General features: G+C 38.1%; 1 protein-coding gene across 2 annotated transcripts in view; it reads right to left on the reverse strand.

Annotated features, from left to right (window-relative positions):
- Window positions 1-25,375, reverse strand: part of GSPT1 (G1 to S phase transition 1) — a 29,793-nt gene extending 4,418 nt beyond the window's left edge. The window contains exons 1-14 of one of the 2 annotated variants that reach the window (XM_075718152.1): window positions 25,046-25,097; window positions 13,804-13,851; window positions 13,351-13,392; window positions 12,376-12,603; window positions 10,689-10,722; window positions 9,131-9,208; window positions 6,649-6,829; window positions 6,122-6,276; window positions 4,546-4,686; window positions 3,710-3,803; window positions 3,290-3,370; window positions 1,352-1,525; window positions 819-908; window positions 318-486 (exon numbers count right to left, since the gene is read on the reverse strand). In XM_075718152.1, coding sequence (XP_075574267.1) covers window positions 318-486; window positions 819-908; window positions 1,352-1,525; window positions 3,290-3,370; window positions 3,710-3,803; window positions 4,546-4,686; window positions 6,122-6,276; window positions 6,649-6,829; window positions 9,131-9,208; window positions 10,689-10,722; window positions 12,376-12,603; window positions 13,351-13,372 — 1,447 coding nt within the window. In that variant the 5' untranslated portion in view covers window positions 13,373-13,392; window positions 13,804-13,851; window positions 25,046-25,097. Of the gene's footprint in view, window positions 1-317; window positions 487-818; window positions 909-1,351; window positions 1,526-2,097; window positions 2,199-3,289; window positions 3,371-3,709; window positions 3,804-4,545; window positions 4,687-6,121; window positions 6,277-6,648; window positions 6,830-9,130; window positions 9,209-10,688; window positions 10,723-12,375; window positions 12,604-13,350; window positions 13,393-13,803; window positions 13,852-25,045 lie in introns of those variants that run through there. The other variant, XM_075718153.1, reaches the window with a different exon arrangement.
- Between the last annotated feature and the right edge of the window lie 249 nt (window positions 25,376-25,624).

A 25,624-nucleotide genomic window follows, 5' to 3' on the forward strand; every position in this document is an offset into this window, starting at 1 on the left:
GTAACTATGGTATTCATGTTGTAGGTGGACATTCCAGGATGCATTAAGAAAACAGTGCTGGTAATTTTTCAAATTCAACCTTTTGTTTCACAGTGCACATTTCTGTGCATTATTCCTCTCAAATAAAACACAGTTTTTGTTGCTACAAGAACTCTGCACAATGACAACAATTTGCTTACAATTACTTTTCCATTGTTACCCAGATAGTGATTTCCACTACACACCAGCATTTTAATACCTCATTGCCATGCATGATCTCCTATTTCAAATAACTGTATTTTTGCAGCAGTTAATAACTGTTGATCAAGCAGTCTTACCCTCATCTCTTAAGGTAAAGCGACCCATCTGAGGGAAATCTTTGAATGTCTCAAGGCAGATAGTTCCTGCTGTCCTTAAACGGGCAATGCATACTTGATCTTGTTTCACAAAACGGGGCCGTGTCTTACTTTTTTCTCCTGTTTTTTTGTCTACCAAGCAGATTAAGGCCTGTGTAAGAAAAAAAATTAATAGCTGCGAGTGCTAAAATAAGGGTTATTATATATACTGAAGTGGTCTAAGACAGAAAATACTTAGAAATAAATAAATAAAAAACCCTCTTCTAAGATGTACTGCATAAGAGAGTCAATCATGACTCACCACACTTTTCAGAAGGCTTATGCTAACAGTTACAGCCATTTTTGGTTGTTACAGTACTGGCCACAGATTCCATTCAAGGCTGGAGCTTTGCTGCATTAGTTTTTCTACAGATGTACGTCATGACAGAACTCCTCACCTCAAAAAATGAATTGTCTGTATTCACAACTTAAAAGGACACTTACTGTTATCTCAACTTCTTCAATACAGGTGTGGATGTGCAGCACAGCATTATAACCCGGGCAGATAATGGATTTGTGCTCAATTATCACTATCTGTAAAACAATTAAAAGTAAGTGCATTTTTCCTCATTTCAATTACAAACGAGCAGAGGACAACCAAATACAGAACTATATTAAAATGTATAGTTGAACAATACACACACAACGAATTTTTGTGAAAGAAACAAAATTTGTGACTGAGTTGTTTCATATGTATAAAATTGAAGAATTGGCCTGACAAGATCTTGCTTTCATGATTATAGGTATCTAAAACTTAATTGAGAAGTTACATTCAAAACAAATGATATTTTAAAAACTAAAATTAATGATGTCAGAGTGTTAGGCATATATGTTATTGTCAATTTAGAGATACGATAGTGAATAAGAAATCCGATTGGAAAATTCAAACTACTGAAGTTTAGATCTTGTGAAACACAGGCAAAATATTTTAATGCTTTTTACACATCTATACAGCAATTAAATGCTAGTTATTCTACCTGGGCATCAAATGTGCGTCCAGAATGACACAGGTTGTTGGGATCACAGAGAATAAATCCTGGAAGGATCTCTTCCTCTTCAATTCCCTTCAGTCTGATCTTTAGATTTTCACCTGGGGCTACTGAATCAGTTTCTACATCATCAGAAAGGATTCCAAGAACTTCCACATTGTGCTTCAAGAAAGCAAAAATGCAGTTTTCTATTGAGAATATATTAGTCTGGTACAAAATCATTTTAATACAACAGGATTTCCGTAAATAATTCCATTACAGTTTAGATTCATTATCTTTGGTTCTGCAAGCCTCAGAACATTTAAAATATTTGAACGATGAGTTACTAATATTTAAAATAGCATATTTAATCAAATATATTTTAATATAATTCTATAGTACATATTCAGTGGAAAGCAAATTTCAAAAATACCCACTGTTTCTCAAAGTGAAATGAGTTTAAAACTTATAAGGAGATGAGCAATACAACGGATGCATATTATCTAAGAAGATTGCAAAAGCCACATTGTTGCATACTCGTTACATTAAAAATATAACACTCTGAATATTGATGCAGTCCAGGAAATCCTAGAATCCCAAAATTCTACAAGATTTCCTGGAGAAGATGATAAAAATACCAAATGTATGTTAATGAATGCTCTCCAAGCAAACACCAAAATATATTTCCTAACATTCCTATAAGTTGTAACCTCTCTTCCGATTTTTGCATCTTTACACAGTACTAGATGCCAACAGGAAAAAAAATATTGGAAAGGCAGAGAAGTTAAAAAAGGAGTAGTTTCAGGAAGAAGTCTATTGTTCTGACTTCCTGAAGTTTTAGTTCAATCCTCAGTAGCTGCCAAATAAAAAAAAAAAAAAAAAGGTGTCATCAAAAGCACTGGCTATTTACTGAACACAAATTCTGTAACTGTTTAAAGCCGTTTACAGTTTATTAATTTTTCCTAACTAATCCCAAAATAACACGGGTGTCAGATGCATGTCAAGCAGTTTTATAAAAAGCCTCTGTCTGTTAAATCGCCCTAAAAACTGAAAAGCATAATCTCAAACTGTCTAAGTTTAGTTTCAACTTTCAGCAGCTCTTGAGAAAGGTGACATGGAAGTCAATCTAATTAACGTATTTTGATTAGGAAATACCACCCTTCAATAAGCTGTAGATTTATCGTACATTTGAGTATTCAGACATTTTCTAGGAAAGTACCTCAGCCTACAGAATTGGAAAAAGCATGTCAGCTTAAAACAAGATGACATGAATAGATAAGAACAGTATTTCCAAATCCTTTTTGTAAGAAACCAATGGAAACAAACACCACCTTTAGCCGAGTACACTATTCTCATCCACTGCCTCTCCCCAACTATGTTTTCACATCCTTCATTTTTATAGTTTCACACTCTTCAGGGCAGCACAGTCATTCCAAAATAGTGATCTTACATTATGGAACAGCTACCTACCTGCACGAACAACCTATCCTTAACTAAAGCAAACTTTAGGTCTTTCATTGGAACACACTGTGTACTGTTTGCATCCTTTAAATTTTTTCCTATTTCCCTTTGGGGAAGGGAAAAGAAAAAAAGAAAAAAAAAGGGAAAAAAAGAAGGAAAGTTTTGAGCAATATTAACCCACAGCAAGAAAAAGGTTTTGTAGGCCAACTGTACAAATGCAAAGTAAAACACGGTTCAAATAAACTATGATGATTTGTAGCCCAGCAGTTGAGTTTACTAAGGAGAGACAACCCGAGTTCTGAATGCTAAGGAACTAACTATACACACGCCTCCCCCACCCCTGGAAACATCACCCATGTAAAACATGAAAGCTAGTTGTGTTCAACTGAGCAACAGAAAGTTTTTGATTTACAGTAATGAATATCTTTAAGAATCAAGCTCTTTTTTAGGGTAGTGACATTTTTTAGTATCTAAGCCTTACCATACCTTGTTTGGCATCATCACAAGCTGTTGTCCTTTGCAAATAGAGCCTGACTCCAGCTTCCCAAGGACCACAGTGCCCATATCCTTCACAAAAAGAAATTATTACATAAAAATCAAAAACATTTTTCTAAAGAGTCTGCTCCATTTATGGTTTAACTCTATGTATGATTACTTAACACTATGAAGTTATTTAGCACTGCTATACTTAGTGTTTTGGAAACTGTTCTCATAAAAGATTACAGATTTCAAGAGTCTTATATAATGCCAAAATTATTTACTTCCCCTCCCCACCTCTATTCTACAGTTGGAAATGTAAACATATCGAAAAAAAAAGATACCCTCTAAAAATACAGTAAATAGTCCATTTACTGCTTTCTCAGAACAGTCCATTTATACTTTCAAACCTATTATTTTAATTTGTACCTTGTATTTATCCACAATTGGCAGCCTGATTGGTCCATCAACTGAACGGTTGAAGTTTGGCAAATTATCCAGGTATGGAATAAATGGTAACCCACTAAAAGAGCAGAAGGCATTTGTTTCAATTTTGTGAGCACCCTTCTATTTAAAAATTACTCAGAATGGATAAACGCAGTCCAACAAAAGGAATGATTTTCATTGTCATCATTAAGAACAGTGACCTCTAAGACAGTTAAATCTATTGTAACATCCCATCACGTTAATACTAACACATTAATACCCAGGAAGTGCATGTAGTTGTTAAGTTAAGTTACAGGCATATTTTACACAAATTAATTATTCCTTTGAGAATCTTGCTAGATGCGTAATATGTTTTGGAAATACAAAACCATAAGCTAGGTCCAAACACGATTTTCATTAATGTGCTTTAAATACCATGAACAGTACTGGAAAACATGACTTCCAGCGAGAGGCATGGCTTGTCACTAATTATAATACAGCTTCAAGCAAACTGTTCACATCAAACAACTACTCATTCTAGCAACACATCAACTGCAGCATCACTGGAAAATTCAAGGGCTCCTATGGCACTCAGTCCCAAAGCCAAAGAATACTGCTAATACTATTACAAAGTCTGCTAACTTTAATCTTCTGCAGTTAGCAAATGCTTTTATTTGGCTCATTGCATGGCTGTATTCTTGGTTCCCTGATTGTATCTCCTCAAGCACTTGAGAACACAGCTATAATATACCATGCTATACTACTTCCTAGCTTCACTGTAGCATTTACTTTTATTGAAATATAGCAAGTATCCAAGTTGTTCAATTTAAGATACATACATATACCAAGGACAGAATTCTGACTGTTCTTTAAGGTTTGCTCCAGTCAGTCCTGAGCAGGGCATGAAATGAATATCCTTTTTGGGATTGAAGCCAACTTTCTTCAAAAATGGCACCAGTTTCTCTTTACATTCCTCATATCTATTAAAATGACAAGCAGATCAAGGTAAGTTTCAATTGTTCCAGCATGACATAATACTGTGCTTTAAAAAAACCAACCAACAAAATGCACAGACATTTAATTTTCCATCAGTTAAGTTACTCTACAAGCAGCAAGCAAACCTAATAAAGCTTAGCAGCCTATTTGCATTTTCTCCCCAATCTTCCAGCACAACTCAGTATTGTCTATTACCCCTCACTGCTCCATAAAGCATCTCCATACACCTCAATTACTGGGCTGGGTAAACAGCAGCATACACTATATCTGCTTTTAAGCAAAAGATCAAGGCCAAGACAGCATGACAGACCAAGCAGACAGCTACTAAGGTCATGCTGCAGGCTTTCACTTTAGTGGTGGCTTGGTCTCCTCCAATCTCCTACATAATTTCCTAAGACTTAATGTCATTTATTTCTATTACACTTCCCCTCAGTCAGTTTCAGCTGAATTCAATGTCAGAAGGCTGGGGCAGGACCAAGACAGCACAACTGGGCATGCCTTATTCTCTTAGTAAACTCGGCTGATGTTGTAAAGTTGTATAGTCCTTCATAGCTTTCCAAAAAAACTTTCATGATTCTTGACAGCACAGCAAGTTCTCCCATAACACTTCTTATTACACTGTAGAAGAAAACTGTATGCCGTCATTACACAAGTATCCCTAGGGAAGGACTAAGTTACACTTTTCAGCATCCAGCTTAAAGGGGTGTGAGGAAAGATTTGACAGAAGCCATAAAAAGACCCAAGTGTTGAGACTTAAGAAAATTAAAACCCTTTAGTATCATTGGAGCATTAAGGCAGAAAAGAATAACTTAATCCTTTTTATTAGTTATTTAAATATTACATATTGACTTTCTAGTTATTTTTACCTGGCCTGTATCGTTGCAAGATTCCCTCCATCCCTCCTTCTCAGACTGTAATCATGAACCACTATCATATATATTTGCTTATTCAATTCAGCTTATCATAAGAGAACAACTCCAAATAACATGGGGTGGACACATAAGGTGAACAGGATAATGCTGCTCTCACCAAATCTAAGCTAAGAGTTTAGCAGAAACATGGCCAAGCAACCAAGAATCTGGCAAACTAAACTACTGAAAACAGAGTTGCTTCCTTTCAGGTTCAGTATAAAGTTTCCAAGTCAACAATTAAACTATGTTAGAATTCATAAATTTTTTAGATATGGCAGCATGGATCCAAATAGCTGAAAGTGAATGTTTTAAGGTAGTATAGAACTTCAAGCTTAGTTGCGAGGCACTGTCCTAGGCACTATGCTTCTGTTTTTCCTGCAATTTTGATAACCTCCATCTTCAGTTCACAGTCTACCATTCTTTCAGCAAAAATGGGATGCAAAAAATTACTTAGGATTATATTTCAGTATCTTTTAATGAAGATTAATTTTTTAAATATTAAACTCACCTTTCATTACTCCAGTTTACAGTTGGATCATCCATTTTATTAATAAGAACTATTAAATGTTTTACACCTGCTGTTTTTGCTAACATGGCATGTTCTCTTGTTTGTCCACCTTTCTCAAATCCAGTTTCAAACTCTCCTTTTCTTGCAGAAATAACCTAATTAAAAATACCATTTTAATAAAAGTTCTACAATTCTCTTCAACAGAACAATTGACAATGGGTAATACTGCCTTATTCAAACATAACTTTGGGTAGTCAAAACTGGTAAAAGCTTTCAAAATGCACTGGTATATCCTCAATATTATCCATTAGTTTCTGCACTGACATATATAAAAGTCACATGACACCTGTGGACAATTCCATGAAGCTGTTAAGTTACTCCAAAACCCACTCAACTTGGTAGACTTCAGAATTGAAAATTTTGCCCGCTGTAACTAACCAAAAGAGTAAACAAGCAAACAAAAAAATAAAAATAAAAAGCTTAATCCCACAGTGTATCTGAAATAAAAGAATCTGATTTGTCCTTACCAGCACAGCAAGATCAGCTTGAGAAGCCCCACCAATCATATTTGGAACAAAGCTCTTATGTCCAGGAGCATCTAGAATAGTGAAGTGTTTCTTCTCAGTTTCAAAATAGGCACGACCCACTTCTACTGTTTTACCTTTGTCTCGTTCTTCTTGGTTTGTGTCTAAGGCCCATGAAAGGTACCTAAAAAAAACAGCCAACCCAAATATTCTATTTTTGTATTAACTTTTACTAAATTTATGTATGACTATTTGTCATGTCTTTTTTCTGCCAACAATTCTAACCACCTCAGCATTACTGAACTTCAGCATTTCTAAGACCAATAGTAACTTTGTATTGAATTTTTTGTGTATAGTGAGCTGTAGCGCCCAGTGATAGTTCTCCCTCACATACCTAGAAGGATGCAATTCGAAAAAACAATTTTCAATTACTAAGTTCTCCAGGTATAATCTAACCTCAAATACTTTAAGCTGTGCCTCAATTTGAAAAACACCTCTGCATCAAATACAAAACAATTCCTCTTTCTTAGCACAATTAACCAAAAAATTAGTTCCGATTTGCACATATTCATAAGAACTATTATTATTAGTTCTAATTAATTTGCACATATTAAACAGAAGTTGGCTCTGAAATAGACAACACCTTTAGTCACCCTATTGTTGATACTTTGATCATATCAACTGTTGTCCCCTAATTATCTTTGATCCCACTGGCCATTGACAAACAAGTTAGATTTAAGTTAGAGAGATGAACTGAAATTTCAAAGAAAAGATCATTTAGCTCCTTCAGGTTTTGTGAAAATTGGTGAATTGAAAGGAAAGAAAGAAATTAACACTCTGACCAAGGAGAAGAAAAGTAGTAATAACTAAATTGAACTGGCTTAACATACCAATATTTTTCACCATTAACAGCAGCTTATAAAGATCTTTAGCTTGTCTTTTGTATTGACTGGATAATGTCTGAAGAGACACTGCTAACTCAGCTGACCAGTGATCACGGAGGGAGCGTCAGGGACTATTAAACACAAAGACGTCCTTTCCAGCTCAAGAGGTTCCCGAGTCAGAGAAAGCACTAAACATTGGGAATTATGGATATATAATCACAGTCTTCCCCAGGCACTAGCTATTTGTCACTGATTGAACTCTAGATAGCATGCTAGATGGCTTTTGGTTTGTACTGGTATGCATGCTCCTATGTGTCTTCACCATGGCCTGTGTTTCTGGAAGATTTCAGCCAAACCAAAGGTCAGGTTTTACTCAGCTAACAAGAGTCAAGCAGGAATTTATATGTGGTAGCTGGACGGGAAGTCCTTTTTGCACATAAGGTTTTTTAGGGAAAGATGCATTTCTGACTGAAATGTCAACTCTGCACTGCAGTATGGAATTTTCTGAATCATGAAGGAAAATTGCTCAAATTCCAAGACACTCAACATATGAAGCGAGCTAACAAGATCTTTGATAATGACACAGAGGTACATCCTACTTTCTGTTGCATATCATGACGTATTATAAAGAATAAAAATAGCATTCAAGGAGGCACTTCCTGCAACTCTCTCTCCAAAAGAGGAGGGGGAAGATGAAATCTGTTTTTCAAGCTATCCAGGGTTTTTGAGGAAGGTCCTGAAATATTTATTACTATGGTCAACTCCCAACAGGGGGATGATGCTTGCTTGATAAAAAGAACGTATGTCACCCTTTCTATCCCCCTCTCTCACACATAATACAATTAGTTCAGGTCAATGCCCACCCCTTGAGTGCTCCATTGCTGCTCTACCCCTAAGGAAGTCTTCAGGTGCATCTTTTCCAGAGCACTTGGAACCCCTGTTTTCCTCTACCACAGCCAAAACCTGAAAGCTTCCAAAAGGAAAATCAATTTTCCAGGAGTCGTTTGAAGGAGAAAGCAGGCTCCTGTATGTGCTGTATATACACATACACAAAACCAAACATCAAGCAAACAAAAGACAACAAAACTCAAAACAAACAAGAGGCCCGCAAAAAATCCACACATGACAGCAGCATCATCTTGCCTGAAGGAAACTTAAGAACTGCAGACCCTATCTTTATTCATATAAAAATGAGATATAAGGTGACAGCCAGAACTATTCACTCGCTCTCTCCTCATGTCTGCCAAACTGACTGCTTTAATCTCTGTCCCTTAGATATCTCTCTGCTGTTTACAGGTGAAAGACATACAGATAGAGTGACCCCAAGAGCTGCCCAAGAAAAGCGTCTGCCTTGTATTCCTTTTTACCAACTAGGTTGACCAGAGCGTTAGAGCAGCAAAAGCTGTTCCAATGTGAACTGCACTGTTTCATATAGTTTTAGTTAAAGCAGTACTGGAAGAAAACAAGAGATTCCTCCCCCCACACTTGAAACCCATTCCAGCAGGAAGCCTGTGCTACAGTGACAGAGACTAAAAAACAGTTTCCCATTTTCACCACAGTGCAACGAGAAAAGCACGCTATTATCTTCATTAAGTTCATACCATGTTTCTCTGTTTTTTTCTTTAGCTTCTCTTTCGTATTTTTCAAGTGTTCTTTTGTCAACCATTCCTGTCAAATACCTAAGCAGGGGGGGAAAAAAAGGCACAATTTTACATAAGCAGAAACATAGTTCCAAATTGTTAAATACTTATACAATCCCTACAGATTATTTTGAAAAACTGGAACAGCCTGATGCGAGCAGCCGTGGAACTTTTTCTCCACAAAAAGCCACACCATTATCTGATATGTAAAAGTACACCAGTACCACTTTAGGAGAAGTATGAGGAATGTCTTTTTTTAAGCCTAATTCTAAAATGTTCTGCAGAGGCACGTTTTGAAAAGGAACTACATCTGTTAAGTCCGTTTCTGAGACTAATATCCAATATTTCAAAATTAAGTAAAAAATTGCGATAGGAGAATTTTTCACACCCCTCCCCCATTTCTGAAACGTTTCATTCTTTTTAGATAGAACAAGGAAACTGATATTTTAAGATCTATCTTTCAGTTAGGAAAAATAGTGAGTAGTGTACACTTTTATTATATTAAAACTTTCACGTTTTTCCCTCAGATATTTCTACCTGATCTTCTAATAACAGTAATCTACTTAGTTTACAAGGAAAACTAATGCTAACGGTAAATAAAGGGTTAATGACAAAGTTGGTACAAGCACTCAATTTCCCCCCACCCCCGCTTACAACAAAGGGATATTCTGCAAAAATGAAAGACCACAAAAAGCTTTAGGAACATCACATAGGTAGGAGCATTAAGAATAAGCATCTCCTTGTACAAGGAGAATACTCAGATGCATCAGATAATTAAATGTTAATTTGCTCTAGTACAAACTACAAGGTTAAATGTAGCATGACAATTCCAACATTCCAGTTTGGTCAAAACAAAACAAGATGAAAATGACAAGACAAAGACCTCCCACTTTTGCTGAGAATATTATTTTAAAATCATAGAAATACTTTGCATCAGCAAGACAGCATTTATTTCTTCATGTACTTTTTTTTTTTAAACAAACTGTAAGATCTAGCTGCCCGTATTTACTTTTGTCTCAAAAATATTGCAGTCTCTAGATAGTTTCTAAAATAGACTTAAAAGACTAACTATTATAATTTCACATTTTGAAATCAAATCATGCCTGTCAAAGTTAGCACCAGGGAATAAGGATATTCAATGTTTTTTTTAATCTTCACAAAAAGGACAAGGTTTAACAAAGGGTATAAAGCAGTTGCAAATAGCATTTTAAAATGATGAAGAAAAACAGTCATGTTCTAAGAAAGGTATTCATTTTTTTTTAACTTAATATGCTTAGTATGCTTTTGCATAGTTGTTTCCATTAAGTAAGTGAAACTTCTATAGCGTTAAGACTAGATCTGCTGGAACTAAGAAATTCCAAAGACAATAAGTAACTAAATTGACAGGGAGAGTAACATTTTATTATAAAAATATTAATCTATGCTGATTAAAGCCATAAGAAAATATTACTCATTTTACTTAATGTATTTTTAATTCACAAAAGAAACAGCAAATCTAAAAATGTAAGATTTTCCTTACATTATTTGTCCTCCAATAGTTGACTTGCCAGCATCTAAAAAAAAAAAAAAAGTCATTCACAACTTAACAGAAAATCCTAGAAAAAGAAAAATCCAATTATGAACAAGATAATCCAATTTATTTCCAAATATATATATTTTAAATTGTAATCTAATTTTTTTGAAGCATCTCTCAGCTTCCCTTGTTTCCATAATAATTCATGATCAATTCAGTTACACTAAATTTTGAAAATTCTGTTTTCATGCATATAACCTTGGCATTATCCATAACAAAAAACCCTTAACAAGCAGTGATCCAGCAAAAGTGTGGGTTAAGAGTGGGGGAAGCCCTTGCAAAAGCCCTTTCCCTGCTTCCTTTCTCCCTTGTCCCTAACTTCTGCAGGCTGCTCTTCAAATATTGGCATGTACCTCTGACCACTGCCTCTTTACTTTGTATGACTCCATTCTGAACTTACCCAAGGACTAAGTTACAGTACTTTTAAGGTGATAAGAGACTATACAAAGGAAAATACAGAATTTACTGTAAAATTTGTGATTCAATAATTCGTCTGCACTTTTGACACCACTTAAGATTTTTCTGAAGCTTGTTGAAACTATTCAACTGGGACATTTTGCTATAAATGCTTCTTTTAACCCCGAATTATGTTCAATTATTGTCTATAGCTCTACAATTTTTAATATTTTGATTTAAATAATAATTAATAAGAACCCTCAAAAAATATTTAAAACAAGCAGAAAAGGAGCACTGCTTTCCGATTTTGTTCTTTGGATTATAAACACAGTACAAGAAGGACATTCAGTTGCTGGAGTGTGTTCAGAGAAGGGCAACAAAGCTGGTGAAGGGTCTGGAGCACAGGCCTTATGAGGAGTGGCTGAGGGAACTGGGGCTGTTTAGTCTGGAGGAGGCTGAGGAGAGACCTTATTATTCTCTAAAACTACCTGAAAGGAGGTTGTAGTGAGGTGGCTGTTGGGCTCTTCTCCCAAGTAGTTAGCGATAGGATGAGAGGAAATGGGCTCAAGCTGCACCAGGGGAGGTTTAGGTTGGATATTTGGAAAAATTTCTTCACAGAAAGAGTAGTCAAGCATTGGAAGAGGCTGCCCAGATTGGTGGTGGAGTCACCATCCCTGGAAGTGTTCAAAACACAGGTAGATGTGGCACTTTGGGACATGGTTTAGTGGGCATGGTGGTGTTGGGTTGATGGTTGGACTAATGATCTCAGAGATCCTTTCCAACCTTAATGATTCCTAGTTTTTACTTTCATTAAAAATAATCCAGCCACGAAGCCAGGAAACACGAAATTGCTACTCTACCCTTAATTGGTTTAGTGGTGGACTTGGTAGTGTTAGGTTAATGGTTGGACTGGATGATCTTAAAGGTCTTTTCCAACCTAAATGATTCTATGATTCTATTCTATTCTATATGTCACTTAATCACTCAATAGAGCACATACTTGAGAAATCATGAACAACACTGTTGTGTCCAAGAGAACACAGGCACTCAATCCTTGGCACTCCACCCCTGAAAGACCTTCTTTAATTTTTCCAGAGCAGCTTCATTAGAATGAATGAGCCTATTAACCTCAAGACACAGTGAATACATACATCCCTACAAAGAACAGGATTAATTTCTAATCCTCTGAGTTCTAGAACACAAATATCTAATTACTTCACATTCACTTATAACTTACCTACATGCCCAATGAATACTACATTTACATGCTCTTTTTTAGGAGCACCTGGTGGTGCTACAACAGATTTCGGTTTTGGTATTTCCTCTTCCTCTTCCATCATTTCCTGAGCACTTTCTTCAGAAGGCCCTGCATCCCCTGCAGGACCACCTCCTAGCTCTGTTTCACTTGTTTCTTCTTTGTGGTCCCATGACTCTTCTGGGGACATTTCTGTCTCTCCATTTTCCACTAAAAATTAAGCAGTTAGATATATTAAAATAGATAATGAAATTAAAACCAGGGACTATGGAGAAGAGCCCCTGCCACAAAGAGGCAATCAAAAGACTTCAACTATCCAGTCTGTTAACATCTGCCTACATAGAATAGGGCAACTGCTGCTTGTTTCTGAAATGATTATTACTGGGAGCTTTCAAACTAGCTTGTGTGCTGACATCAGAAAACTGTGATTTACAGGGATTAACAGACTCCTGTTTTAACAAGGCAATGATTTTACAAGGGAAAAACAAATCTGAAGACCCACCCAGACCATCATGCTGGTCTGAATCCACAGACACACGCTACCATATGTTTAGAAAGAAGAAGGATAACGGTGTAGGTTCTCTCAAATGCCATACAAATACAAGGAGAAAGATACAATTTCCATGTTCTGATTGCTCATATTACCGATCACTTCGATGTTTTTCGTTAATCACCATTTCACACATATCAGTGGGACTATTTTGTAATATGAAATTATTTAATAAAACACTGATGCTTTTTCAGTGTCCAAGTAATCCAATTACACCTGCTAATGCATACTAGTGTTCGATTACCTCTTCCCTGATCTAAGCATAAAGACACAATGAAAATTAGTAAGGACCAAAAATGCAAAGGCTCAATAAGGTATTCTTCAATTTTGTTTGAACGATTCAGCAAAAGCAATATAGCAGGACTTTATAGTACTATCATAGTGAAATGGAACAATTCTCATCTTACCAACAGATTCTGAAATTTCCATGTTAACAGCAGCATTTGAACCTAGGGGGAAAAAAGAAAAAAAAAAGGAATCATTAAGGACGCATGTTTACCACGATAGTATTAAGAACAAAGAAAAACGGAGTGACTAAATTAATAAAAGGATAGTTCAGATGTTTGGGCACTGGCCAATGCTATTTAATACACAGATTCAATTTTTAAAATTCTGCTTCATGCAAGCTTTATGACCTTCAATAACCCACTTGGTCTTTATACGCCTTGCTCAACTAGCTATAAAATTGTAAATAACCACAGATAACCACACTGTCTTAGAATAGTGGTATGAGGATAAAGAGAATGAAGCTTGAAAAAGGTTCACAGAGATTTTTAAATAGGAGATTCTTTGCAATTTTTTTTTTAAAATCATGTTTAATGGAGCTGCATCGCATACCATCAGAACACGAAAACAATTACCTTCACAAGAGGCTGTCTGCTCCTCTGGAGAAGTCTCTACAGGTATGCCTGCAGAGAAAGTTTAACTTTTAAAATACACTGATGTAAACAATTTCCACACTTAGGCATAAAAGACCATCTCCCAACTTTACTGCAAGAAGCGTATTTAAGAAAAAACACCCCCTCCCCCCAAAACAGTACTAAATACAGCCTCTAAGCACCAATACTTCTAAAAAACACTGCTTAAAAGTTGCAAAAATAATACACCAGTTCTAAAAACAGTTCAGTTTTTTTATCCCACATGGAAAGATACACTTAAAGCAAGTTTTAAAGGAAGCAAAATTTCTACACGTAGTATTTTACCTGCCCACCCTCTTTGGGCCTGCTGGCTAGTTTAAGTGTTAGTATCTTAAAAAAGTATCTTTTAAACCAGTGTTTAAAAATGTCAAACCAGTTTCATTGTATCCAAAGAAACAATGCACGTGTGGTATCACAACTGTACAGAAAGGTTCTGCCAACTTCAGCTTACAGGCTTACCTACAATGCTATTGCGCCTCAATTTCACATGAGCATTGAGTAGAAAATTGAAACAAGCTATTAGGAATAAATTCTGTAGTTATTAAGGTCAAGAAATGATAAACTCATTCATACACCTGGCAAGTTCGCCAGTCCACCAGAATATAGTCACATTACTCAGAGGGCAATCTCACCAGTCATGTGCATATCAAAGCCACAAGTATGCTTTTTTGGATAGATCACTCAACCTTCTTATGCACTAAACCATGCCACTAAACTATATGCCGAGGTATAACTAATTATTAAACCTAAGACTGATACATTCCAATCAACAATTACACCACTTGATGTTTCAGGACATTATTCCACATGATCAAGAGGCCTTCTATAATTATCCCTAAAACCATAACCTATTTAGTTTTCTCTCAGTACAAATTCAACTTCATAATTATTTGAAAAAAGTTCATTATCTTTTTTTTTCCAGCCACATACCAAATTCATACCCTCTGTTTAGCTGTACTCCAGCTCTCCTTCAATCCCATTATAAAAACATAGATCTTACAGCATTACTTGCTCTATAGGAATGATGGGACCTAAAGATAAAACAAATCCCCTCAAAAGAACAAAAATCATACAGAGAAGGACCTGATTCTAAGCCTCTTTGCTTTCGCACTGTTTGCGTATTTGCTGCAGACTTCTGTAAACTGGAGCAGTGCTGCAAAAGCTGGAAGAGGGCCAGAGGACACAGCTTGCAGGCAGGGTGAATGTGGGTCACAGCACAACACCCAGTGACCAGCAGCAGTGGAGGGGGCACAGCAACACAGAAGAGGAAGCTGTTCTGAGCGAGTTTCCCTACACTCCGGTGTTGTATCGTATCTGATCTGCACTCCAGGGTCCCAAAACCACAGGAACAAAACTTGATTGAGAATCATTTAATATAGTAAGTAAAAGCGTAAGAATAGAATACCTTGCGATTCCTTGTAAGAAATGATACATCACTCACATTTGAGAGCTGGAAAAGACTCAAATCAGCCCATTTATGAGTGTGGTAAGCAGGTGGCACAGAATCTAGGTATGAACCTAAAGCCTCTGTTTTGTAACGCATCAAAGACTGTTGGCTATTTCACACATACTATGGTTGGGATGCATAAATATTTTCATTACAAGATCATTTCAACAAGCTTTTGATTTCACTCCTGAAATTTGCCCATAATGAAAAACGTATTAAATGACAGCATTTATGCACTTGCCTTGAAACAGAAGCTCTATAAATGGTTGAAGAGTTATTTAATTCCTTAGAAATAACACTGTCAATCAACAGCATTCATAATAAACCCCATTTTTACTTTCCGGTCTGTAATACAGCAGGCATATGTACAGGAAAAAGAAGTTTCTTCACAAGTAACAGAGAGGAGGTAGGAAATTTTTAACCTAAAAAGGTCCATCTGTTAAATTTTGTACAAGTCTAGCACACAAGAGAATAAGTAAGACAGTTTGTGTATGGATCCTAAGCAGTACTAATGCCACACAATCAAGGGGCAACAGATACTCAGTTATGAATTACATGAAACATACACTGCTCCTTCAAAGCAGAAAGGCAATACAAACCGCTCTCTAAAAAAGTTCATTGTAAAGAAACCAAGTAAAAAATAAGCGAAGAATCTTAATTTCAAAAAGAACAGGCTTTAAGTGATAAAAATAAACGCCCCCTCAGTAATTATTTACTTCTGATAAACAATTTCAGGTTATTTCAGGCACTGGTACATTGCAAACAAATATACAAGAGAAAAGTCTGACTTTAAAGGGTCAGATTTATGATTTGCTCTGTGTGGAAATGAACAGATTGCCTGAAGTATGCCTTTAACGCAATCACCTGAAAAGAAGGATGCAGTCCTACTGCTTCTTAACCGTTATGTTGCCACATTTTGCTCTTTGTCATCTTTTTTCTTGTGTCAGCCCTAGTGCATGTATAACTACTGAAGCCCTACAAAGGGCGCTGGTCTGACCAAAAACTGAATTAGCAAAGAACCTACCGGCTTTTGGGTGGATCAGCACTCTGAAGCAACGAATCAGCTGGGTGGGAGAGCACTACTAGTGCCATGGCAGAAAGGACAGAAAGTCAATCTCAACAATTCAAGGAAAAACACCTCACCTTTAAGTTTTAGTTCTGAAACACCTAGGGAATCTTTGGATCACATAAAAAGGAGATGACAATTCTGAATCTAGTTGAAATAGGCTTACTACCTAGGACTCAATACTGGATCAGGACATGAGAAGTTGAAACTCCACACTGTCCCTGTGGCAAAATGTTTGGACAAATCCAGTCAACTGGACTTGCTTATTTTGCCCATGTGATAAAGACAGTCACTTTAACAAAATACCTTTAAAGATGAGGGAAACTGAGAAAGGTTCTAAGCAGTCCTTTTAACTTATCCTGATCTCTCCAAAACACTGAACTAGATATACAAAGTTTTTCATTTTGTGTTTTCTGGAAGTCAGGAAAGTAACTAACAACATTTATGGTTAACATAGTTTACTATTATTGTAAAAACATCACATACAGCAAACTAAAAACAAATTAGAAAAATCTGTAACACATTTCAAGTTCACCTTGAAAATTCTAGATCCTTATCTGTGAAAAACCATTCAGATAGGAATCTTGTCATATGAGAGAGATTCAGAATGTAGTTTGTATGAAATCTAGTTTTAAAGTCAAAACATGTCTTAAATGATGCCAAATCTTTAAATAATGCTTCAAATTCTTGGATTTACACATGATAAACAACAATTACATTTTACATAGCATCCTCCATACTCCATCTCTCCTCAAACCATAAGTCAAGAACTGTTGTTGCAACCTTATTCACTGTATTACATGAGGCGAGTGGTTTATCTTTAGTCCTCTCAAACATCAGAGCCCTAGAACATTTTTTGGAATACCTTTGTTGCCAACGCCAAAGGCAAAAATGGATACACACGCTGCATTTATCTACTGGTAGGCCATCAGACAAGGACATTATGTAATTCAGAGTCTTGTCTGAATACTGTAAAAATTACTATTTTTAAAATATAAAATTAATTGGAGGAGTATGCGCGCTCCCAACAGACAGTCCAAAATCGCACAACTTAAAACATCATGATTGGTCTCTCTAAAATACAGCTAATGTCCTAAAGAAATATTGCAAGAATCCACTCTGCCTATTTCATTCACACAGCATTCTACTACAGCTGACGAGTTTGTCATGTATCACATCAAGTTTTGTACTTGCATGCATTTTATTGCACAATAACCAAAGCTGCACAGGTACAACAAATTAAAAGTTACCACTCAACCTCTGAAAGTACTGTTTTAAAACAGTAAAAGCCAGGAACTTAACAGCATTAACAGTTTAGAATGCTTTTATAGAAACAATAGAAAATTGCTTTGTAATGAAATTTATATTAGAATGAAACAGGATTTTCATATATAGAACAGGTATAGCTGGTAAACTGGGAATCAATATTAGAAAAACTGCAGTTAAAATACAGTGTTAAAGCCAAACTCAAGTGCTAAGCAGTACTGACAACTTCCATCTTTCTGTCAACTGCAGTATTTATGAGATGCACAGAATAAGCTGAGAGATGTCTCCACACAAGCAAATGCTGTTCAGTGGTTAACTGGTAACTCCTCAGAAGCAGTTACCTGAGCCACAACGCAAATGCCTCCACAGAATTGGTGAGAGGCCGTAATTTGTTGCTATGCATGGCAGCACTCACAGCTCCCAGCCTGCTCTGCTGCTGGAGGGATAAGAACCTAGACAGTATTGGTACCTGACAATTGAGGTAGACTATGGGGTTAATGAAACTGTTTGCACAACAGAGCATCGACAGCAATTAGAAAAAAAAGATAAAAGAAAAAAAGGCAAATTCAGTTTGAAAGAAGCATCTTATCTACAAAACTTAGATGGTCTGTAGTGAGTTTGTTGTTGCTCCTCCAACACAGGCATCAAGTTCTTTCACAGGAATTCCTGGAAGGCTGAAGAGTGAAGAAATGCATGACACCCACCTTAGGATTCCCATCACCTTTTCGTATGTGTGATTTGAATACCTGAGTTCAGTACATATTTAAACAATAGTCATATAGTCTCAACAGTTTTCATGAATTACATAACAGATGTTCACCCCCCCGCCTTTTTTTTTTTTTTAAAAACAAAAGCATAAAGAGCATTACACCAGAGTAAGAGAGAAAGGTCTGAGTCAAACACAGAGAGCATGAGAATCAGAATTAAAAAACCCCATGAGTTTCTTAGTTAACAAAAAACCACAAAAAAATTACTTCAAGTACAAATAAGTACTAGAGCTAAACAAAGTATTTAATAATATACAGAAAGAAAAGGTTTTCAGGAGTTCACTGTAATTAAGGCAGTTCTTTTGAAAGTTAACTTAAATCCAAAATTATTTTCTTCTTGCCTCTGCCCTGCTTCATAGCCTATGCCCTAGTTTCACCAGTGGACACGGAGAGGTATGCCCAGTTTTTAAAATGCACCAATCAATATAAGAGCAGCTTTAATAGTTTTAACATGACTTTGTAAAATTCACAAGAAAATTAGCACTTGCTTTGTACTCACAGGACTTTACTACATGTTAGCTTAGTAAAAGACCCACCTTTTTCCTTCCCCAGTGAGGACACATCTTAAGTTTATCTGATGTAAAACCGACACGCTTCTTCACAACTAAGTCTAAGAAAGCTTATGGGGATTTTCAGGGAATATAATGAAAACCCCTTTTCCTTAAGGCCAAGTATTTGTGCTCAGTTGATAACTTAATTTTTGAGACAGATATTCAAGAAATCAAGCTCTGTATTAGAACAGTTAAGGATTCCACTCTAGCAAAGATCACTGATAACCCACGAGGAATAGAAATTTTTTAAAAAAACCAACCAAACAAAAATAAACCTAAGCACCCCATGTATATTTTAGCAGGTTAAGCTCAGGATCTTAACATTTACACATAACAGAGTAAAATTCACACACAAATTCTCAGACTATTCTAGAGAACACATTTTTGATATTGCATCACCTGTCCTAAACTAACTTTTGTACTAAAATTCAGTGTAATTTTCATATAGACCTCTGCAAAACTCATAAATTTCACTGTTAAAATTTTGACTGCTTTATTCCTTCATAATAAAAAAACAAAATAAAACCATCTTTCTATCTTAGCTTCATACAATCAGCTGCTTCTCTTGCTTGCATGTCTTTCACCTCACCGCAAAACAGGAGAGAAATCCCAACATTCTGAAAATGGAATTGTAAAACCAGATTGCTAATAGAATCCAAGGATTATCCCAAATTATTTTTGTGTTCATTTTGATGGAGCAATCAAGTTTTAAGATAACATCATGCTTTCAAATACATGAAATCAGTAGTCCAAACCAGAGTGCCGAACACATGGTCAGCAGAATGCACGTAGACTCCAGGACAGTTCGTCTAGTTCACAGCCAGCTCCCAGTGTCCTGTCTTTTATTGGAGTCATGCAAAGGCCACAAGCATGATGAATTATTCTAACAGGAGCAACACAATCCCGGCTACCTTCCTGGGTACAGTTCAGGTGTAGACAAAGGACACCTGTGTAATACACTGGCACCTTGACTGCATCACACAGGTATATTATATCTGATCATTTGGCAAGTCAGTGCCAAGACATACAGCCTTTCTCTGCACTGACTGTTTTAAGAGGTTGTGCAGCTCATCAGTCTAGCAAAGCTGATACAGAAAAACACTGCTCTAGATAGTCAAGTGATGACTCAAATCAAGATTTTTTTTGATCATAAGAATTTGTACCATATACTGGCATTCACAATACAACACTGATTTGCTGTCATGTAAGCGGTTCAAGTTTACAGTTACGAAGTATTAATGGTAGCATTACTAACACCCTACATGTGAGGAAATCATCAAAAATAGCATATGGCTATTCAAATGCTGATACAAGTGAACCACGTAATCCTTCGATATGATAACTTCTTGAATGGTAGACAAACAAGACTTTCTTAACAAGTTCATATGCCAAGTGAAGTCTCTCAAGGACTGAATTCTTGAAGAGTCTTAAAATACAGTCTACAGGGAATGGTGTAAAACAAGAGATGACCAGTTTTGGGGAACATAATGATACAGATAACTCATCATCCTACTCTGAGAACTGAAGCAGAAGATACTGAAACTCCTTCTTTTGTTTCTGATTTGAGGGGTGAGGAGGTGGGGAAATATATGGCTGTCCCAGCTAGTTACAAGGTCAAGAAAAATGAGGGCAGGGAAAACCAGAAAGATAGATGCTATATCCATTTATTTACAGCATTTGAAAGCTGAGGATGTCCAGCTGCTTGAATGTAACTATTTCAAAAGTGACTACTGCAGGTGAGTGAGGATATTTAGGGAGTGAAGCAATCTGAAGGGCACTGAATCTTAAACCAGATGTTTGCATGGCTCACGACTGTAGGTGCAAGTTGTCTAAACTGTAGTCATTAACAAATATGTTCAGAAATTTACTTGCAGTGGTCAAGAGAGCTACGAAGTGAAGCAATAGCACTAATACCACCAAAAGGATAAATGCTATCTTTCCTTACACTAGCTGCTACATGTCACATTTTGTTCTTGTTACTTTTGTACTAATGACACTTTTTTCTTACCATAACCACCGCATACTTCAAATCACTGAACAATTCAGGTTGGAAGGGACCCCAGGAAGTTATCTAGCTCAGTCTCCTGCTCCAAGCAAAGTCAACAGTGAATACTTAAAAATTACTTCTAAAAAGAAGAAAAACTAACATAAAATTTAGTAAAGCCCATATAAGGAAGCTGTGATCAATTTTACCAAGAATCCTGCGAATATTCAAGAACTATGACAAAAATTGAACCACAAGAATGCAGGTTGATACTGCATTTTCAGAAATTTTTCACTTCTCTCATACCTGAGATCCAAGCAATACTTAGATAATAGAAATCTTATTAATCCTGGGGTGGTGGGGAGGAGGTTTTAACTATTCCCTTACACCTCTGAACCATGCCTTGATACAGAAACAAACAAGAAATCACCCAAATGCAGTTACATCTTATATACACTTACAAAATTAATAAACCACAGTACAAAAGCAAGTCATAGATGCTACAGAACAGTTAAGCTGCGAGGTACAATTGTGACTGAGAATGTTTAGAGGCCCTAACACAATCTACTGTCATTTTATTGACACATGTGACATATCACACCTTGCCTTAATTTAGTTGAGCTTGCTAGTCCAGCAACTGCTGTCTACAGTAAGTTGCCCTAGAAGCACAACTTGTTCATGACATACTTGACATGCTCACTGGAAGAACTGTGGTGCAGTGATGTCTGTTGCAGACACAAAATTGAGAAGTCTCCATTTCACATTTCTGACAGAATCCAACAAAGAGAGATTTTACACAAATGAGTTTGACTTGGACAGAATTTGGTAAAAGCAAGTCCTCGTGGATACAACATTTGGAACATATTGGTTTTAATCTGTTCCTTAGGTTCAAATATTTAAATAACACATGCTTTTTGCATACAATCAAATGATGATTTAATTCCAAACTAATTCTGAAACTATCTGCAAGCGAAAATTGTATTAGTGGTAAACATTGCTCAGATATTCTCCCTAATATACAATTTGCAATCAAAAGAGAGCATGCATAAAAAAGAAGTTTTAAAGTAAACTACTTGGAATGCAGGTCTCGGGAGCTTCCCAGTTTTAGAAAGTTAACATCTTGTTCCCTAAATGTCTTCTGTGAGCATTACTTCAGTGCTCTAAACATAAGTGACAGGAATTTTATACAAATTACTAAAAACATGAAGTTAGTGTGCATAAAAGGAAATACTATTACACACTATAGCCACACAATGGAGATCAGTTCTGTGGAATCTATATGCCATGCTGCTACTACACATTTATCTTGACCTACAACATCCTTCGAATTACTAAGGAATTATGACTCAAACAAAACCTCACCAAGAGAAAGTTCCAAGAAGAAAAGTATTACTAGAACTTAACTTTAGGCCACTTAAATCCTCAAACTGACACCCAGCTTTTTAGATTCTTCCAAACAATCAAAATGAATTTAGATTCTTCCCAGTACAAACCAGTATTTGTACAGACCTCAATACAGATGATAAATAGATTCCCCCACCATGTAATGAAGAATGAGTGCCACAGAACACCTAATTCCCTATGGGAGCAAAAGGAAACTGGGTTGCTGAAAAGTAACCTATTCGGCACCATTGTCTAATCACATGTTGTTCTGACTTATTTCCAGAGCGAGCTCCACCTAGTCCTTTAAGCCAGGAAAGTAGTTGTCACCTTATATGAACATCTGCAAGGACAAGACTGTCAATTACTTTCTGTAACTGAGTACATCAGACCTGGAAAAGTATGTAACAAGTATAGTATTCCAGTTAAGAAAGAAACTGTTGTGGTGGTTTTGTTTGTTTTTTTTTTTAAACTGCAGATTTTTGTCTGCTTAATCTTAGGGACATCCAAGTTAATTATAGAAACTCAAAATTATAAACCTTAAAGAAGACATAGAAGCAAGGTGAATTAAAAACAGTTAGATTATAGCACTATGTAGGAAATGTGCTCAGCAACCAAGATGGAAAAAGCTATCCTGATCACTCCAGATGACCAGGAAGCTTTCAGTAAAGTCATCTCTAGTCTCTGGAAAGACAAAGCTCATCATAGGCCTCAGAAGTAGCAAAAGAGTGGAGAAAAGGAGAGCATGAAGAAATAAATATAATGAGGGGGGAAGGAAATGTAGTTTAAAGCCTACAAAAAAAAAAAATTAAATATAGCAAGCCTTAGAAGAAACCGTACAAAAGTAGCCAGGGAGAGAAAACAGTTATTCTAATAACATTCAAAATGCCAAGAAAGTTTTCAGTCACAGTATTGATTACATGGTTAAAAAGAGACTTAGATTCAGTTTGCAATGGCTGAAAAACACACTAGAATGAATTTTGAAGATTATTCAAAGGTGCATCATCACATGTTCAGCACAGCTGCAAGCTATCTACTCTATGTTTATACCTGTGAACCTTAACATATACATTTATTCCAAATGGAATAGTCTGCCCATGGCTTCTTGGAAGTATATTTTAATGCACTTACATATTGCCTGCCCGCATAGCACATGAGCTACAGTTTCTCATAAAAATCAGGAGTGCTGAACAGCTGTAGAGAACACATAATCTAACACTTGCTCTAACACAAAAAACAGGTTAATATTCTGTTATGAAAATTTTAAAGCTTCATATATGAAAGTCACAGATTTTAGCTGTTAACGTCTGATAACTTTAGATACTAGGGAGAGCAAGACTAATCAATATATTAAATCTGAACACAATAAATAATAAGCCACAATCAACAGGAAATTGTGACAAGCATAATGTAACAAGTAGTTGCTTTAATGAAATTAAATTCCTAGAATCAATACATGGAATACTAGCTTGTTTCATATTGTACCAATAGGGATACAGAAAATTATAGGAAAAAAAAATAGAAAGGTGTTAAAACTATCATACTTGATCAGGTCTCAAACTCCTTAGCTTCAGGATTGACATTAAAATGCAACCACCAAGTTAACTAGCCTGTCTGATGTTCAGAAGGATCTTCAGTTTGGGGCTGGAAATTAAAAAGTAGCTCTCCTTTAATTTCCCATATGCAAAGTAAATCTAGTATAAACATTGGTTGCATACACAAAGATCCTTTGAAATTAAAAGCAGGGTAAATTTCAAGTTATTCCATTGACTGAGGCCAGCTGGACAAACCTCCCTTCCCTAGTAATCATTTGTCACCATTATATTAGGAAAAACAGTAACTACTTGATATAAGCTTCAAAAAGACATTCAGGATACACTTGAACCAGTGGTGGCTGAAGCAGTGCTGCTCTCCCCAGCAACACTAAATTTATTACCACCAAAATCTTTGACAACTTCTCTACTGCTTTAGCAAGAAGAGAGCTACGTGGCTTCCTCTGGTCACAGGCAACCCTTTGCGAGTAAAGGTACCGGGGACACACACGCAGGGTCCACATACAGCCAGACCACACCAGTTACTGCTCCTTGAGCGCAATACCTGTACCACGGCTTGTCCCCACCACCCCGGCTGTACACAGCGGCCTGCAAGACCCCCTCCCAACGCCCTCACAAACTCTGGGGGCTGCATCAGACGCCGCAAACAGCTCCTCCACAATGCCCCATGGCTCCTCTGCCCACACCTTACGCCCCTTCCCCTAAACCCGTCTCCTGCGCAAGGCTCCCCCGTCGGCGGTGCCCCCACCCGCGCCTGCCCTCGCCCCCGGCTGACGAGACCCTCCCGCCGTTAGGACCCAAGGCCCCAGCCCCCGGGCCGGGTCGCCTCTCGGCCCCCCCCCCAGCCCAGCGCTGCCCTCCGCGGCCCCCCCTCCAACGCTGCCGCCCAGGCGCCCCGCCCGCACCCCGTCAGCCTGACCCACCCGCTCCCCGGGCTGCCAGCCGCCTCCCAGCCCAGCCCGGCCCGGCCCGGCCCCCTCGCCCGCCCGTCGGCGGCCCTCCGCGCCGCGCTCCAGCCCCGCGTGGCCCTTCCCCTCCTCCCCCGCGGGGCCCGACAGCCCTCGCCCCGCGCCGCTCCGCGGCACGGCCCCGCGCCCTTCCAACATGGCCCCCATCCCTCCGCCCTCAGCGCCCACCCGCCGGCGCAGCCCCGTCCCGGCGCGGCGGTTACCGTGGGGCGGCGGCGGCGGCAGGCCGGGCGGGGGCGAGGGTGGCGGCAGGCCGGGCGCCGGGCCCCCTCTCAGGAAGGACGGCACGAACTCGGCGGCGTGGACGTTGGGCACGAAGGGCTTGGCGTTGACGTTCAGCTGCCGGCTGAAGGCCGCCCCGAGCAGCTCCTGCTGGGCCTCAGCCTCCGCGGCCGGCGGGGCGGACCCCGGGCCAGCGCCGCTGCCCGGCTCGATGTCCGCCTGATCCCAGCAGTCGGGAGCCGAGTCGCTGCTGCTCCCGCTGCCGCTCCCGTTCGCCTCCATTTTGTGGCTGCCCCACAAGCCTCTGCGGCCCCGAAGCGTCTCCCAGCGTCCGGGGTAAGGGGGAAGCCGGCGGCGGCACCGACTCAGCACTCGCTCCGGCGATTCCGCGTGTACTCCACCGCCCCGACGCGAGCGCAGTATGGCCTCCCGGAGCTCCCGTACGCCCTCCCCGCAGCCTCGCCTGCCGCCATTTTAGTAGTTTTTAGCTCCCGGGGCCTCATCCCCCACTACCGCCGTGATAAAGAGCGGGAACTACGATACCCATCATGCCTTGCGCG

This window comes from Pelecanus crispus, chromosome 11 (genome assembly GCF_030463565.1).
Source record: "Pelecanus crispus isolate bPelCri1 chromosome 11, bPelCri1.pri, whole genome shotgun sequence".
NCBI classification, from domain to species: domain Eukaryota; kingdom Metazoa; phylum Chordata; class Aves; order Pelecaniformes; family Pelecanidae; genus Pelecanus; species Pelecanus crispus.